At 41.1% G+C, this 18,478-nt stretch overlaps 1 protein-coding gene across 1 annotated transcript in view; it reads right to left on the reverse strand.

Annotated features, from left to right (window-relative positions):
* Nucleotides 1-18,478, reverse strand: part of FMN2 (formin 2) — a 398,910-nt gene that overhangs the window by 264,253 nt on the left and 116,179 nt on the right. The window contains exons 5-6 of the mRNA XM_015127101.3: nt 15,547-17,282; nt 13,429-13,573 (exon numbers count right to left, since the gene is read on the reverse strand). Coding sequence (XP_014982587.3) covers nt 13,429-13,573; nt 15,547-17,282 — 1,881 coding nt within the window. The remainder of the gene's footprint in view (nt 1-13,428; nt 13,574-15,546; nt 17,283-18,478) is intronic.

The raw sequence follows: 18,478 nt of genomic DNA on the forward strand, positions 1-18,478 counted from the left end.
GTGCGGTGAGCAGCACCAACTAGACTGAACCCCTGGTGTTTCAATAACAGCATGTTTAAGACTCATGCCAAGACTTAGACTCCCACACAATAATATTGGGAGACTTTAACACCCCACTGTCAACATTTGACAGATCAACGAGACAGAAAATTAACAAGGATATTCAGGACTTGAAATCAGCTCTATTAGACATCTACAGAACTCTCCACCCCAAATCAACAGAATATACATTCTTCTCAGCACCACATCTCACTTATTCTAAAATTGAACACATAACTGGAAGTAAAACACCCCTCAGCAAATGCAAAAGAACAGAAATCATAAACAGTCTCTCAGACCACAGTACAATCAAACTAGAACTCAGGATTAAGAAACTCACTCAAAGCTACACAACTATATAGAAACTGAACAACCTGCTCCTTAATGACCACTGGGCAAATAACGAAATTAAGGCAGAAATAAATAAGTTCTTTGAAACCAATGAGAACAAAGACACAATGTACCAGAATCTCTGGGACACAGCTAAAGCAGTATTAAGAGGGAAATTTATAGCACTAAATGCCTACAGGAGAAAGCAGGAAAGATCTAAAATCGACACCCTAACATCGAAATTAAAAGAACTAGAGAAGCAAGAGCCAACAAATTGAAAAGCTAGCACAAGATAAGAAATAACTAAGATCAGAGCAGAACTGAAGGAGACAGAGATGGGAAAACTCTTCAAAAAAATCAACAAATCCAGGAGCTGGTTTTTTTAAACGATCAATAAAATAGACCACTAGCCAGACTAACAAAGAAGAAAAGAGATAAGAATCAAATAGACAAAATAAGAAATGATAAAGGGGATATCACCACTGACCCCACAGAAATACAAACTACCATCAGAGAATACTATAAACACCTCTACCCAAATAAACTAGAAAATCTAGAAGAAATAGATACATTGCTGGACACATACACCCTCCCAAGAATAAACCAGGAAGAAGTTGAATCCCTGAATAAACCAATAACAAGTTCTGAAAACGAGGCAGTAATTAATAGCCTACCAACCAAAAAAAAAGCCCAGGACCAGACAGATTCACAGCTGAATTTTACCAGAGGCACAAAGAGCAGCTGGTACCATTCCTTCTGAAACTGTTCCAAACAGTAGAAAAAGAGGGACTCTGCCCTAACTCATTTTGTGAGACCAGCATCATCCTGATACCAAAACCTGGCAGAGACAAAACAGAAAAAGAAAATTTCAGGCCAATATCCCTGATGAACATCGATGAGAAAATCCTCAATAAAATACTGGCAAACTGAATCCAGCAGCACATCAAAAAGCTTATCCACCACGATCAAGTTGGCTTCATCCCTGGGATGCAAGGCTGGTTCAACATACATAAATCAAAGACGTAACCCATCACATAAACAGAACCAGTGCAAAAAACCAGATGATTATCTCAATAGATGCAGAAAAGGCCTTCAATAAAACTCAACACCGCTTCATGCTAAAAATTCTCAATAAACTAGGTATTGATGGAATGTATCTCAAAATAATAAAAGCTATTTATGACAAACCCAATATCATACTGAATGGGCAAAAGGTGGAAGCATTTCCTTTGAAAACTGGCACAAGACAAGGATGCCCTCTCTCACCACTCCTATTCAACGCAGTATTAGAAGTGCTGGCCAGGGCAATCAGGCAAAAGAAAGAAATAAAGCGTATTCAAATAGGAAGAGAGGAAGTCAAATTGTCCCTGTTTGCAGATGACATGATTGTATATTCAGAAAACCCCATCATCTCAGCCGCATAACTCCTTAAGCTGATAAGCAACTTCAGCAAAGTCTCAGGATGCAAAATCCGTGTGTAAAAATCACAAGCATTCCTATACACCAATAACAGAAAAACAGAGAGCCAAATCATGAGTGAACTTCCATTCAAAATTGCTACAAAGAGAATAAAATACCTAGGAATACAACTTACAAGAGATGTGAAGGACCTCTTCAAGGAGAACTACAAACCACTGCCTAAGGAAACAAGAGAGGACACAAACAAATGGAAAAACATTCCATGCTCATGGATAGGAAGAATCAATATTGTGAAAACGGCCATACTGCCCAAAGTAATTTATAGATTCAATGATGTTCCCATCAAGCTATCATTGACTTTCTTCACAGAATTAGAAAAAACTACTTTAAATTTCATATGGAACCAAAAAAAGAGCCCATATAGCCAAGTCAATCCTAAGCAAAAAACAAAGCTGGAAGTATCACGCTACCTGACTTCAAACTATACTACAAGGCTACAGTAACCAAAACAGTTTTGGTAATGGTACCAAAACAGATATATAGACCAATGGAATAGAGCAGAGGCCTCAGAAATAACACTACACATCTACAACCATCTGATCTTTGACAAACCTGACAAAAACAAGCAATGGGGAAAGGATTCCCTATTTAATAAATGGTGTTGGGAAAATTGGCAGCCATATGCAGAAAACTGAAACTGAATCCCCTCTTTACACCTTATATGAAAATTAACTCAAGATAGATTAAAGACTTAAACATGAGACCTAAACTCTGCTGAGGTGGGCAGATCACTTGAGGTGAGGAGTTTGAGACCAGCCTGGCCATCATGGTGAAACCCCATCTCTATTAAAAATACAAAAAATAAAATAAAATTAGCTGGGTGTATTGGTGGACGCCTGTAAGCCCAGCTACTTGGGAAGTTGAGGCAGGAGAATTGCTTGAACCTGGGAGGCAGAGGTTGCAGTGAGCTGAGATTGTGCCACTGCACTCCAACCTGGGTGACAAAGCAAGACTTCATCTCGAAAAAAAAAATAAAAAAAAACAAAAACCCTGCAAGAAAACCTAGGCAATACCATTCAGGACACAGGCATGAGCAAAGACTTCATGATTAAAACACCAAAAGCAATGGCAACAAAAGCCAAAATTGGCAAATGGGATCTGATTAAAGTAAAGAGCGTCTTCACAGCAAAAGAAACTATCATCAGAATGAACAGGAACCTACAGAATAGGAGAAAATTTTTGCAATCTATCCATCTGACAAAAGGACTAATATCCAGAATCCACCAGAATCTACAAAGAACTTAAACAAATTTACAAGAAAAAAAAACAATCCCATCAAAAAGTGGTCAAAGGATATGAACAGACACTCCTCAAAAGAAGACATTTATGTAGCCAATAAACATATGAAGAAAAGCTCATCATCACTGGTCATTAGAGAAATGCAAATCAAAAACACAATGAGATACCATCTCATGCCAGTTAGAGTGGCAATCATTAAACAATCAGGAAATAACAGATGCTGGAGAGGATGTGGAGAAACAGGAACGCTTTTGCACTGTTGGTGGGAGTGTAAATTAGTTCAACCATTGTGGAAGACAGTGTGGTGATTCTTCAAGGATCTAAAACTAGAAATACCATTTGACCCAGCAATCCCATTACTGGGGATATACCCAAAGGATTATAAATCATTCTACTATAAAGACATATGCACACATATGTTTATTGCAGCACTGTTCACAACAGCAAAGACTTGGAACCAACCCAAATGCCCATCAATGATAGACTGGATACAGAAAATGTGGCACATATATACCATGGAATACTATGCAGCCATAAAAAAGGATGAGTTCGTGTCCTTTGCAGAGACATGGATGAAGCTGGAAACCATCATTCTCAGCAAACAACCACAAAAACAGAAAACCAAATACTGCATGTTCTCACTCATAAAAAGGAGTTGAACAATGAGAACACACGGACACAGGGAGTGGAACATCACACACTGGGGCCTGTCAGGGGGTGGGGGACTGGGGAACGGATAGCATTAGGAGAAATACTTAATATAGATGATGGGTTAATGGGTGCAGCAAACCACCACGGCACGTGTATACCTATGTAACAAACCTGCATGTTCTGCACATGTATCCCGGAACTTAAAGTATAATAAAAGAAAATAAACAAATAAAATGGGATTAATAACACACACACACACACACACACACACACACACACTCATGCCAGTGAAGCTTCCGCTTGGTTTTGATGGGTCTGTATGAGGTTAGCCAAGGCTTTCCTGGGGGCACCACATCTTGCTCTGATTGCTCTTGGCTGGGTGCAGCCTGGCAGGTGTGTATTCACCCTCCCTACCTCCACAGATGATGGTGATCCTTAAAGGGACCTTCTCAAAGGTCTCCTGTGGTTCTCCATGCTTGCCTGTTAAAAAGCTTCTCCAACAGGAGACTGAAGAAATTAGAAATGCCAGCATCCTGCCTCTACTAGACCAAAATCATAGCCATACAGGAGTTACAGAGAAAGAGCGAGAACTACGGTCCTCTTGGCCACATATGTCCAGAGTAGAGCAGAGTTGGGGGTGGCTGGTAACGGAGTAGGCTGTGGCTAACTGTCAGAGTACTCTTGCTGTTCTGAGTTTTAGCAGATTTTCTTGAATGACTGTTTCTCCATTTCCTGTGCGCCCTTAGGACAATTTTCAGAGACTTCAAATAAATAATTTTTTGTTATAATTTTCACCAGTTACGTTGTTTTACTGGGGAGAGGATCCACCACGTTCCTCACTATCTTGAGAAGACTCTCCTCCAGACAACTTGCTAAAGTAACACTTCAGATAGTTTCAAGTCCCAAATTAATTTTAAAGATTCATGAATTAACAATTAACAGAAAATAAAGGTGAAATATTAGATATCTTCCATTTAGTTGTCTGGGCATGGTGGCTCACACTTCTAATCCAGCACTTTGGGAAGCTGAGGCAGGAGGATTGCCTGAGCCCAGGAGTACAAGTCCAGCCTGGGCAACATGGCGAATCCCCATTCCTGCAAAATAAAAATTAAAAAGTTAGCCAGGATCAGTGGCCCACACCTAGAGTCACAGCTGCTTGGGAGGCTGAGGTGAGAGGATAGCTCAAGCCAGGGAAGTCGAGGCTGCAGTGAGCCATGATCATACCACAGTACTCCAGCCTGGGAGGCAGAGTGAGACCCCATCTCAAAAAAATAAATAAATAAAATAAATAAATAAATAAACCTTCATTTTGAAAATGGTTATGGCTTTTTTAAAAAAGTTTATTTTCCATTTACAAAAAGTTTTAAATTAAATAAACTAATGACACAAATAAGAACTTTATATTTTTTTTCTAAGTCTTAAACATATGCCCTCAAATAACAGGAATTCTTTTTCAGTTTAGGTCACACTAAGTTTGGTTGTGAATAATCTGACTAGTGTCGTCACCGGCATCCCTTCAGGTAGACAAAAGGTAGGGCCTATCATAATTGTGACTATGTAGGTCAAATGAGGAATAAACTCCTCCTTTGCCCTGAGATTATCCCAAATCCTGTTGCTATCCATGGTAAAGAAGCGTACATCCTGCTATTTCATACCTTGACACCAAAATAAGCTTCAGGTCCAATTAATCTAAATTCAGTCCTCACACTTATTTCTAGTATGACAAACTTGAGGCCGGGTAGGAGGATGAGAAGGAAACACATTCAGCGAATATAAATGATCTAAATTCACATTCCTAAAACTCCCAGACAGGGGAGCACACAGGGGAGGCCTGCTACGGTGATGACTGATTTATTCTCACTTTAATTAAGCTGCAAGGAAACCTTTGCTCATGGTGCTATTCTCAAAAATCACCCCTTAATCCTCTCTACATATCTAAACCAAATAAATTCTTCAAGGCCCATTTCAAGTCACATCTCCTCCACACAGCCTTTATCCCAAGTCCAGCCTATATACTCTGTTGAACTTCTGACCACCCACAGTTTGCACTATCTTTAGTATATAGCATGGAACCTGAAGGACAATTCAAGTATAGTCACTTGAATACTCAAAGCTGTCTCTCTTGGGTTGTTCCACAATAAATTAGCCCTCCAGAGAACCTCTGTGCCCATTCTGGTATCTTAGCTCATTTCCTCTGCTGTAGTCCCTGCTGAAATGGATCAACTGTGCTGCCATCAGATCAAAAAAGGGTGCAACAGTGAAAGCGCTCACTGTTTGGTTTTTCCAGTGAAACTAAAGAGGGCTGTCTGCAATAGTGGCTCCAGTCTAAACCGGCTCTGCTGAGAAAATACTCTCCCATCATCTGCTCCAGATAGAATTCATTTAAAAATTTTTTCTTAGACATGAGATGGGGTCTCACTATGTTGCCAAGGCTGGAGGGCAGTGGCTATCACAGGCACAATCATAGCACACAACAGCCCACCTTGTAGGCGGCTCTACAGGTGCACGCCACTGCATCTGGCATTCCAAACAGCATCTGTACTCTATTCTATACTCGTTCTTCAATTCCTATGAATGATAAACAGAACATTATAGCCATTAAAAATTCATACCACTTTCCTTGTACATTTAGTCCAACAGAATCTTTTTTTTTTTTTTTTTTTTTTTGAGACAGAGTCTCACTCTGTCGCCAGGCTGTAGTGCAGTGGCGTGATCTCAGCTCACTGCAACCTCCACCTCCTGGGTTCAATCAATTCTCCTGCATCCGCCTCCTGAGTAGCTGGGACTATAGGCGCACGCCACCACGCCCAGCTAATTTTTGTACTTTTAGTAGAGATGGGGTTTCACCATGTTGGCCAGGATGGTCTCGATCTCTTGACCTCGTGATCTGCCCACCTCAGCCTCCCAAAGTGCTGGGATTATAGGCATGAGCCACTGCACCCGGCCCAGAATCTTAATATCATGGTATATAAATATAAAATCCAAAAGAATTAACAGTCTACACTATGACTAAATTGTATGCAATTCTAACGCACGGTTACCCAAATATAATTTCCCTAATATATATCAAGATGAAAGATAATTAGCTTAGTTACATTTCCTTTATATTATGCTGGTGTATTTGTGTTATTTTTTATTTTTAGCCTTTTACTTAGAAGTATAAAAATAATTTTATTGGCCAAAAGAAAATTTAAGAGGCTGAGGCGGGAGAATGGCATGAACCTGGGAGGCAGAGCTTGCAGTGAGCCGAGATTGTGCCACTGCACTCCAGCCTGGGCGACTAAGTGAGACTCCGTCTCAAAAAAAAAAAAAAAAGAAAGAAAATTTAAAAACAGAGGTTAATATTATTGCATTCCTTGAACTGATTGGGTATGCGCTACAAATATAGGAATAGCATCTTCAAAAAAAAATAATAAATCTTTCAACATCTTAAACAAATCCAGATTCCACAAAACCTATGTTCCTCTAATTATAGTTTTGTATTTTGATGTGGTTTTCTATGTAAATACATTTTTAAGGCTTGCAATAGGAATGTATTCTATTAAAAGCAGATGTTAAAAGTTACAAAGTACCAAATGTTTATTGTGTATCCTCAAAACAAATCTAAATTGTCTTATTATAAGATATTTAGTGTTTCAGACATGATTTTATGTCTTTGGTCAAAAGACAAATAAAACTGTTCAAATCAACCAAAACACACCCTTGCCAGCTACAACTGGAACAATTAACACCAATACAAAACACTAGGCTTCTATAACACAGATCTTCATTCAGTCTGGCACTCTGTAGCCCTGAAATATCTACTAATTACAAGAAAACATAGTTTTCAATCTAAAAATGAATGTCTGCAATAAATAAAATTGCAGCAAAGATCACAGATAAAATATGTAATCTATTTTTCCTTTTCATAGCAGCCAATAATACAGTGGCAGGCAATATGTGAAGTGTGCCACACCTGTTCTCCCAAATTCCTCAACACAGTAAGAAGAAGCTTTTATTGGCAATTACTGCTTCCCGTAAGAACACTTACAGGTATTATGTTATACACGCCCATAAAAGAGCAGCTGAATGAGGAATACTTCTTTTCCCATCGCTATTACACATTTTTATAACTTTGTTTTTTTTTTTTTTTTTTTTTGAGACTGCGTCTCGCTTTGTTGCCCAGGCTGGAGTGTAGTGGTGCGATCTCGGCTCACTGCAAGCTCCGCCTCCTGGGTTCAAGCAATTCTCCTGCCTCAGCCTCCTGAGTAGCTGGGATTACAGACACCCACCACGACTCCTGGCTAATTTTTTGTATTTTTAGTAGAGACGGGGTTTCACCATGTTGGTCAGGCTGGTCTCAAACTCCTGACCTTGAACATTTTTAAGCTACTCAGGAGGCTGAGACGGGAGAATGGCGTGAACTCGGGAGGCGGAGCTTGCAGTGAGCCGAGATCGCGCCACAGCACTCCAACCTGGGTGAGAGCAAGACTCCGTCTCACAAAAAAAAAAAAAAAGAAAAAACAAATCTTTCTTAGGGGTTAGGTCATCAAGCACAATGGAAAGACTGAACATGATACCAAATATCGAATTCCTTAAAGTTAGTATCTGTAATAAATGTGAATTCTAACAAATCCTTTCACCACCTGCCCTTATAATAAGTAGCAGATTTAACAATGTATTTTTTCTGATCAGATTTCCAGAGGCTAAAGTCCAACAAATATTTAACTGTCATACTTTTTCTCCCATTCTCTGGGCAAAGAATTTTAATCTGATAGATTAAATAGAAGAAACCCACAGAGATTCATTGTGTTGCATTAAATGGTTAGACAAATGTCAGTTACGTACTTTTTAAAAAATAACAGATTCTTCTTTTTCACTCTTGCTGACTTCTATGTGCAAATTTACATTCTGGGTATCATGTTCCTTTACAGATCCTTTAAACATGATGCGACATTATTTACCTATGGCATATTTTACAAAGATGATTCTTTTGGTACCATGGGATAAATGAAAGGTAGCATCATTTCACATTTGGCAAGGTTTAACCACAGTGGGTGTCTGCCTGTAACCACTATTTATATGCCACGCAAGCAAGTGACTCTTATTTTTACTGCTTACAGAAACTTACGTATTTAAATCTCATACCATTCAAACTTTTATTTAACTGGGCAAATGTCATGTTGGTGAAATCACAGTTTATATGCTTGTCAAAATCTGCTAAAATATTGGCCAGGCATGGTAACTCATGCCTGTAATCCCAGCACTTTGGGAGTCCAAGGTGGGTGGATCACCTGAGGTCAGGAGTTTGAGACCAGCCTGACCAACATGGCGAAACCCCGTCTCTATGAGACCAGCCTGACCAACATGGCAAAATCCCGTCTCTACTAAAAATACAAAAATTAGCCAGTCACAGGGGCCTGCACCTGTAATCCCAGCTACTTGGGAGGCTGAGGCAGAAGAATCACTTGAACCTGGAAGGGGAAGGTTGCAGTGAGCCAAGATCACGCCACTGCACTCCAGCCTGTGCAACAGAGTGAGACTCCATTTAAAAAAAAAAGAAAAAAGAAATCTGCTAAAACATGGTAAAGGTTTTAAAAGTGTCTCACATACAATTTTATTTATAACCACAGTCATTTAAATACAGAACATATATGAAAAACCAATATACATTCAAATTCTTTTTTTAAAGTATTTAATTCATTTTTTAAAGTATATATTCTGGTCTCCATATAAAATACTGCACTTACACTCATATAAAATATTCCACATCCATAATTATCACTTAATTAGGAAGAGCAGAGGCTCTGCAGCCAGATGGCTAGAGTTTGAACCTGAGCTCAGCCCCTTACCAGCTTGGAAACATTACTGAATTCCTCTACATCTCTGTACCTGAGGTTTCTGTACTATGAACCATACTATGAACTGAGACTAATGGTGCCTGTCTCATACGAGTAGGAGCATTATATCAGTTGATATAAGTACAGTGCTAAGAACAGTAACTGGTACATGGTAAATAATGGACACGACATGGTTTCCATGGTTATTATTGTTGTAATAATTACTACTATTACTACTACTACTACTACCGTGTTTACCAAAATATATTTCCTTATGACATTTATTTCATAGAAGATTAACCAAAAACTATGCAACCCTTATTATTAAAATCACTCCAAAGTAAATTCTCTCACTTTCCTGCTAATGAGCTCAGATTAAATTTTTTTTTTTTTTTTTTCCTGAGACAGGGTCTTAATCTGTCACCCTGGCTGGAGTGCAGTGGTACTATCACAACTCACTGCAGACTCAACCTCCCTGGGCTCAGATGATCTTCCCATCTCAGCTTTCCAAGTACCTGGGATGACAGGCATGCACCACTGCAGCCAGATAATTTTTACATTTTTTATAGATCCAGAATTTCACCATGTTCCCCAGGCTGGTCTCAAACTCCTGGGCTCAAGCAGTCCACCTGCCTTGGCCTCCCAAAGTGCTAGGATTACAAGTGTGAGCCACCACGCCCAGCAGGTTAAACTGTTTAATCCTTATTTGATCACCAAAGATCCTGAGGTGACTTAGGGTCATTATAAACATTAATAATCACTGAACTACCCTGCAAATAGGGAGGAAATTGGACTAAATATTATTGGCTCTAGAGCCTTCCTTAAAAATGGGCAAGTGTGAATGTGTGTGAATGCTTAAGCACGAACATCATATGAGATCACTTTTTCTATTTTCCTCTTTATTCCTTAAGACATGGGGCTCTACATCAGACAGTTCTAATGTCAAAGTGTCACACTCATTTGGGTTTGAAAAACTGTGTCAGACTATAGTCTGACAAACTTCTATGTACCTTCTCAGCTAATCTTTCGTGTGTTACTTCAAAGTGAAGAAGGATAAATGAAGTCATTATAGAACAAACTTAAATCCATGCTCCATAAGAAAAGTATAAAATGCTTTGTCTTAAGTTCTTTGGAGAGAAAAGGAGTTGGAAATATAAGATATTCTTCATTTCTATCAGTCTGAGCATCCAGAGAAAATAACCCTCTTTCTCCTTATGCCAAACGGCAATGTGCCCAGCTGAAGAATCTTCTATTATCACACTGAAAAAGTCTCCGCCACAACAGTAAAAACAGCACAGGCACCTCGTTAAACACCAGTGCATTCAACCACAGTCTTACTTTCAAGGAGAAGACAGATCACAGAAAAATTATTTGGCTATTTTTAAATATTTAAATAAAAACAGAACTTCCAGCTTCCATTGTATATAAGAAGAATTGCTTGAAATACCTCCATAAACATATGCCATGGCATTAAAGGCTATTAATTTTACTGGAAATGAATCATAAGGTACCAAAATGTCTGCACATACAATCAGTGCACATTTCCCATAAAAAGGGGAACAATTTGCATGCATCCTGAAAATACACTTTCCTTAAACAAAATTTTAAATGTCTCAGGTAAATGGAGTGGACAGATTTTTCTTCCAAATACAATGAAGTTAAATAAAACTATGTTTCTTCAGCAATCCATCACTTTGTAGTGATTTTTTTCTAACATACATTTAAAAAAATCTTTTATCCCTCCAAAAACAGATCTGAAATGCAGAGCTCCGCACCAAGCCCCAGGCCAAGGAGTTGCTGAATAGGTTTATCTGGAGTCATGATGGAGACTGTCCCATAAACCCTGTTTGAAGCTGAAGGTCAACAGTAGCGTCACTATCAATAAACACAAATGAGGACATTGGCAAAGTCTCTTACCGACAATGTATGAAATGTCTTAATGACAGAATGAGGAGATTATCTTAAGATGATGATGCTCAACACAGATGCACTGTTTATATGCAGAGAGATTCCTTCATGCCAACTAGTTTAATTTGAAGTTTGATGATTTAGATGTAAATCATAGTTCAGTAAGCTAAAACTTAATACTAAGTCAAACAGAGCATGAAATCCTACAGTCTTGGTCATCCTGGGAGACTTCTTCCTTATCTGTATTCCCTTAGCCAAAAAAAAAAAAGCGGTGCTGGGAGTAGGGAGAGCATGGCTCAGTTTTCTGAGTATTTGGTCCCTGGACAAGAGACGCTCCATGCCACATCTACACATTAGTCAAGTGACAGTTCTGGCTACCCGACTCTCCTCAATGTAAGCCCCGCCCATATTCCCCACTCAGACAGATTTTACATCTCTGACACAATGCAAAAGAAGAGACACGATGACTCAGCCTCAGTGTACTATATGCAAATATACCGTGGAAAGGATTTTTTAAATATTTATCTCTGCCAGAGAAAATATGATTTTCCATTACTCCTCTTAACATTGTCACCCTGGACTTACTGCTTATTATGAAATGGGTAACTTTCTGGTTTTTAATCACTGCTGGACATAGCCACTGATATTTATAAAGTCTTCATCCCTTAGTCAGCTGATTAATTTAATAAATATTTACTGAGTGCCTGTGATGTTCCAGGTGCCATTTCGTTCACTATGTTACTGACCTGAGGTCACCAGCAACCAGCAATAATACAACAAAAGCATTTCTAAAAGAATTCAACTGCATAATGTTTGGGTTTAAATTATTCTGAGATTAATAAAATGCCTGGGGTGAGCCTGCGCACCCAGATAACTATGGGTTACAAGGGTCTAGCTGTCCCATTGAAATTCATCTTCTCCTGGCTGGATATGGCGATGTCTGTCTGGTGAACATTGTCTGCTCTGAAATAAGTATCAATGGAAACAACTCCAGGTCATGTGCCTAGCTACTACTTCCAGGTCAGAGGCAAAAATTCGAGGAATCAGCCCATGAGCTGGAACTCTTATGGCGCTACTGGGCAAGGAGAACACTGGAGATATCAGTCTCATTTTTCCCTCTTTGCTTCCCAAGACTGAGCTGCTTGCCATTCCTTTGCTTCCAAGACCTCTTTCCTGCCACCCTGCAAAAGTTAAGAAATGTAGCCACTCTCCATTTCAGGGTAAAGACGGGCACCATTAGCAATTCTATCTGGAGTTCATTATGATGAGGTTTTACTCTACTTTCCAAATGACACCCCTGAGAAATTTATAACAATATCCCTTTATGACAAGCCCAATGGATATATCAGTTGAAAAATTTTGCTTGGAAATGTTTTTCTTGAAATGCAGCAATCTTTCTTTTTATGACTCAAAAATGTCACAGGTTAGATCAAAGGATCTAACATAAAATAGAGAGGTTAGAAATGGATATAAGATTTCTCTTCCACATTTCAAGTACAGTGTAACTGTTTAACTGGATTCTAATGGCATCCACTTCAGATATAATGCAACAAAATACCAAACACATTATCAGTTTCTAAGGATTGGATTTCTTGCTTGTTTTCCTTTGCCCACTTTTTCCTTTCTTTCCATCCATAGGAGCACTCAGATGGATATAAATCAAGTGAAAATTTATTTCTAGGCAACTAATTCTGGAAAGAAACAGTGGCTGAGACTTTGGAAATATGTGTTATGATGTTACGAATAAAAGTCGGGACATTATCACTGGATGGAGATAATTATGTGTTGTTCTATTTGCGCTAGTCTTACTTAACCACATGTTCTAAAGTCCTAACCCTTGCTATCTGCCTAAGATCCACGGAGGTTTACACAGCCCAAAAACTATTTCAAAGTTTTCTCTAATGACAGTTCACACTTATGCCAGAAACACTGTCCAATTTCATAAGGCACAAAAAATACTCACTTGTTTAGCCTTTGTCTTTGAGATGGTATCAGAGATAGGTTTCTTTCTCTCCTTTACAGCAGTTTTAGAAAATAATTCCTCAAATTCATGACAATCTATGGATGGCTCCTCAATTTTTTCCCAAATAAGTGAAGTACTGGAGTCTCTAAAATTAAGCAAAAGAACAATAAAACAGCCATCAAACTGAACTACATCACAGTAAGCATAAACAGAAAGGAAGAAAGGGAGGGAGGAAGGCCAGCAGGAAGGAGGGAGGGAAAAAGACGAGAGATAAGAAGGAAAGAATATTGTTTTTCTTTAAGACCACCATTTGTTTGATCCACTTATTGGGAAAGTTAAAATACCATCCATGAATGAAATCTTACCCCAGAAATAATTTCCAGAAACCCTCAGTTATCAGGTCACCGTATAAAAACGCAGAAAGAAAACCTATCTCAGTATGGGCTAGGGAGGCAAGAAACGTTTGATATCTCAAAATCCCAACTTGACTTATCACCTCTGCAGATTATTCATGGGTTAAAAAACACACATTTACAAGATGGCATCCTCTCCCTCCTACTGCCTCCCATCACCCCATTGTTATTTGTCTTCTCAGTGACCGCAGATTCATGTAATACCACCTAAAAAGGGTAAACATATTTTTAAAAAAGCAAAGCAATAACAAAACACGAGAACTTCCCATGTCATATCTGGAGAAATGACTTTGGGGCACAGTTTAAAATGAATCACCCACATACATAAGTGGAGTGGTAACAACACAGAAGACGAACTGAAAAATTAGAAGTCATCACAATATACAGTTTCTTGCCCCCGATATGGTTTAGAGAGTAGAAAAATTCATATAAGAAATGAAAACGAACCTGGCAAATACCGTTTCTAAATGCATGCCACACACACAAAGGAAATTCAAGGAATCATGAAACATTAGAACAAGGCAGGCCAGTGAGGTTTAAAGTGTACGTTTTCCCCTGCCACCTACACATTCCACAGCCAAGTATCACAGCATTGTCTCAATGTCTAGGGAACACGGTTTATAGATGATGCATGAATGTATAAAATGCCACCAGAATACCTGGTGGAAAGTATTCTTTTATGATGATTATTCCCAGCTATGATTGTATGACTTTGTGCTGTGTTGCCAATGATTGACAGAAGTGTCATGAAATTTTCAAAACTAAATTATTTCACACTTGGGGTGTGGATATGTGTATTTTTGTGTAGCATGTTTCTGAAGAAAGCCTACAAGCTGTGCTTTTTTTTTTTTTTTTTTTTTTTTTTGTTTGAGATGGAGTCTCACTCTGTCGCCCAGGCTGGAGTGCAGTGGCGGGATCTCAGCTCACTGCAAGCTCCGCCTCCCGGGTTCGCGCCATTCTCCTGCCTCAGCCTCCCGAGTAGCTGGGACTACAGGCGCCCGCCACCACACACAGCTAATTTTTTTGTATTTTTAGTAGAGACGGGGTTTCACCGTGTTAGCCAGGATGGTTTTGATCTCCTAACCTCGTGATCCGCGCCTCCCAAAGTGCGGGGATTACAGGCGTGAGCCACCGTGCCCTGCCCCGGGGCTGTACATTATAAAGTGTGTACTAAACCATGCTCTAGAGTCAGTTTACTTAAGAATTTGATTTACATTTTTAAGCTGTGTGTCAGAAATGGAAACTTGAAGTAGTGAAAGCAAGGAGTAGATTCTTACATGGAAAATAATTTGGCTACAGATTTTTCTGCTTACCTGCCCTCATTCATTTTCCAGAGGGCATAAAAGCATAGTTTCACTGGAATTCAGGCATGAGTCGCAGTCTTACAATTAGATAACAGAGCATGTATGCTAAGAAAAATATATCCCTCAATCTTTAAGAGATACATCAATAACTATATAGATGGATATACCTACATCTCATATATTGATAAATATATATATTTGTTTTACACCTTTGGTACTTCTGGAGAAAAGCCTAAAGCTTTAAATAGCAAGCTGCTGCACTATATACTGATGTAAAAATCTAGACAAATTTTAGAGCTGTGCTTAAAAATACATTCAACGGTAATTTTCCCGAGTTTGACAATAAACACTTCCCTAATACTGACACACACTATGCAAAGATGAGCTCACTTTCATGTTACCTTTTACTATGTAGTTGAATCCTGGTCCAGTAAAGAGGCTTCATTGGTCGACAAGGCTCTATGGGCTGCTTCCTACTCCCTTTGTCCTGATTCATCCCTAATCCAAACAAGCCACTCGGCAATGGAGGAGGAAGAAATCCACACACCTGTGGGGTTGGTAAAGTGCTACTCCCAACTTGTGGGAGGAGTGGCGGGCCTGATGCAGGAAGCATAGGGGGCGGTGGGATTCCTGTCCCCGGCGGAGGGGGTGGGGGAGCTGGAGCAGGTGGAATCCCCATACCTGGCAAGGGAGGAGGTGGGGGAATCCCAGCACCAGGTAGTGGGGGCGGAGGAGGTATTCCCATTCCGGGTAGAGGGGGCGGAGGGGGTATCCCCATTCCGGGTAGAGGGGGCGGAGGGGGTATCCCCATTCCGGGTAGAGGGGGCGGAGGGGGTATGCCCGCTCCGGGTAGAGGGGGCGGAGGTGGTATGCCCGCTCCGGGTAGAGGGGGCGGAGGAGGTATTCCCATTCCGGGTAGAGGGGGCGGAGGGGGTATGCCGGCTCCGGGTAGAGGGGGCGGAGGAGGTATGCCCGCTCCGGGTAGAGGGGGCGGAGGAGGTATGCCCGCTCCGGGTAGAGGGGGCGGAGGGGGTATGCCCGCTCCGGGTAGAGGGGGCGGAGGGGGTATGCCCGCTCCGGGTAGAGGGGGCGGAGGGGGTATGCCCGCTCCGGGTAGAGGGGGCGGAGGGGGTATGCCCGCTCCGGGTAGAGGGGGCGGAGGGGGTATGCCCGCTCCGGGTAGAGGGGGCGGAGGGGGTATGCCCGCTCCGGGTAGAGGGGGCGGAGGGGGTATGCCCGCTCCGGGTAGAGGGGGCGGAGGGGGTATGCCTGCTCCGGGTAGAGGGGGCGGAGGGGGTATGCCTGCTCCGGGTAGAGGGGGCGGAGGGGGTATGCCTGCTCCGGGTAGAGGGGGCGGAGGAGGTATGCCCACTCCAGGAAGAGGAGGGGGAGGCGGTGGCAGCATTTCTGTACCCGGCAGAGGAGGAGGTGGGGGAATGGCTGTACTGGGCAGAGTAGGCACTGTCATGCCAGGGAGAGGGGGAGGTGGGGGAGGCACCATGCCCAGGCCAGGCATGGAGCTGGAGGACTCTGTGCAAGGCAGAGGTGGTGGAGATGGGATGTTACAGCTGTTTTTAAAGGCGGAGGAAACAGAGTGTTCATGGCTGGTTTCAAACTCGGTAGAAAGAGAAGAATGGGGCGGCTGTGACCCAGGCTGTCCTTGACCAGCAGACCACAGAAGGGATGGAGGTGGTGGAGGCTGTGAGATGCTCTGTGTGGGCTGATGGCTGTCGAGCTGGACTGATATTCGCCTTGGAGACACAATCAAAGAAATCTCTGAACAGAACTTTGTCTGAGGTCCACTTTCAGCCCCAGGCGGGCATGGAGGATGCCACAGCGCACCCACAGGAGGCAGTGTCAGTACCCCGCCCTCTTCTGTCGGGGAAGTCTGTATGGATTTCGCCTCTAAAATCCTTTGATGCCGTCCTTCCTTTTCTTCTAACCTGAGAGCTTCGAGACAGACATCGCCTGAGGCTGTCACTCCATTCCCAAGCCCTTGACGACCACTGGCCACCTCTGTGTCCAGGGCAGGAGACTGCCTCTCTAGTTCAGCTATTTTGGTTCTCAGATCCTCAATAGTCTGTTCCAGCTGCTGAATTACATTGGCCTGTCCCTCAGACTTCATGTCAACAACTTCCTGAAGGGCAACAAGGACAGACATAGTTAAGTATGAAATAAGGAAAAATTTAAATATCAAAAAATTAAGCAAAATTATATCTGTTTGTTGTCATACTTCCAGAAAGACCCCGTGACAGAAAGATGGTATTAATATTTCTGTGTCCCCTGGCTTGCACCCTGAGATTTCAAAGTGGTTAACACCCGTGACTTACCACAGAATCCTAAGTCCGTATCTGTCTCATTTTCAAATGATGTCACTGAGGACAAATAGACCACTGAGAATAGGGAAGAAAGTTCTGAGTGATAAACCAGTTTATTTCTAAGACAGCCTTCTTTCCAGCCTAGGAACATTTGTTTCTAGGCTGTCTCCTAAAAACATTTTAAAGGTAATCCTGAAATTTAAAGGCAGCCACTGCTTTTTAAAAGTGATCACTGAATGAGTATTCAATACGAATATATAAAATATTTTTGATATCCATATGGGCAAGGTAAATGCCTTACAAGCATGTGCCATACCATTTATATCACGTTTACTAGGACTTTAATATTTTACCTAGGGTATTTCAGGAAGTGATAACTGACAGTTCTCCACAATTTATAAAGATAGCTGATGGCCAGACATGGTGGCTCACGCCTGTAATTCCAGCACTTCATGAGGCTGAGGTGGGAGGATCACTTGAGATCAGGAGTTCAAGACCAGCCTGAGCAACATAGCAAGACTGCATATCTACTAAAAATTAAAAAAAAAAAAAAAAAAAAAAAGTAGCTGAGCACAGTGTCACATGTCTGTAGTCACAGTTACTTGGGAGGCTGAGACGGAAGGACAGCTTGAGCCCTGGAGTTCAAGGTTGCAGCAATCTATGATCACACGCCACTACACTGCACTCCCGCCTGGGAAACAGTGAGACCTTGTCTCAAAAAAAAAAAAAAAAAAAAAAAAAAAAAAAAAAAAGGTGGCTGATCTCAACTGGCCAACATATGGGGCACTCTGACATCTAAGTGGTGTCTTCCTTTCCTAAAACTTACAATCAACCAGGAACCCTTCAAGAAAAAAAAATATATATTTTGAGTAGAAAGAAGGGCATTGCCTTCTTAAGGGTAAATTTAAATGAATAACAGATGAAAAGAGAGGAAGAAGGAATTGATAAAGAGAAAGGAACACAAACAAAAATAGGAAAACAAGCCCCAGCCTTAGGGAAACTGCAGTGTCAGACA

Source organism: Macaca mulatta, chromosome 1 (assembly GCF_049350105.2).
Source record: "Macaca mulatta isolate MMU2019108-1 chromosome 1, T2T-MMU8v2.0, whole genome shotgun sequence".
Classification (NCBI taxonomy): domain Eukaryota; kingdom Metazoa; phylum Chordata; class Mammalia; order Primates; family Cercopithecidae; genus Macaca; species Macaca mulatta.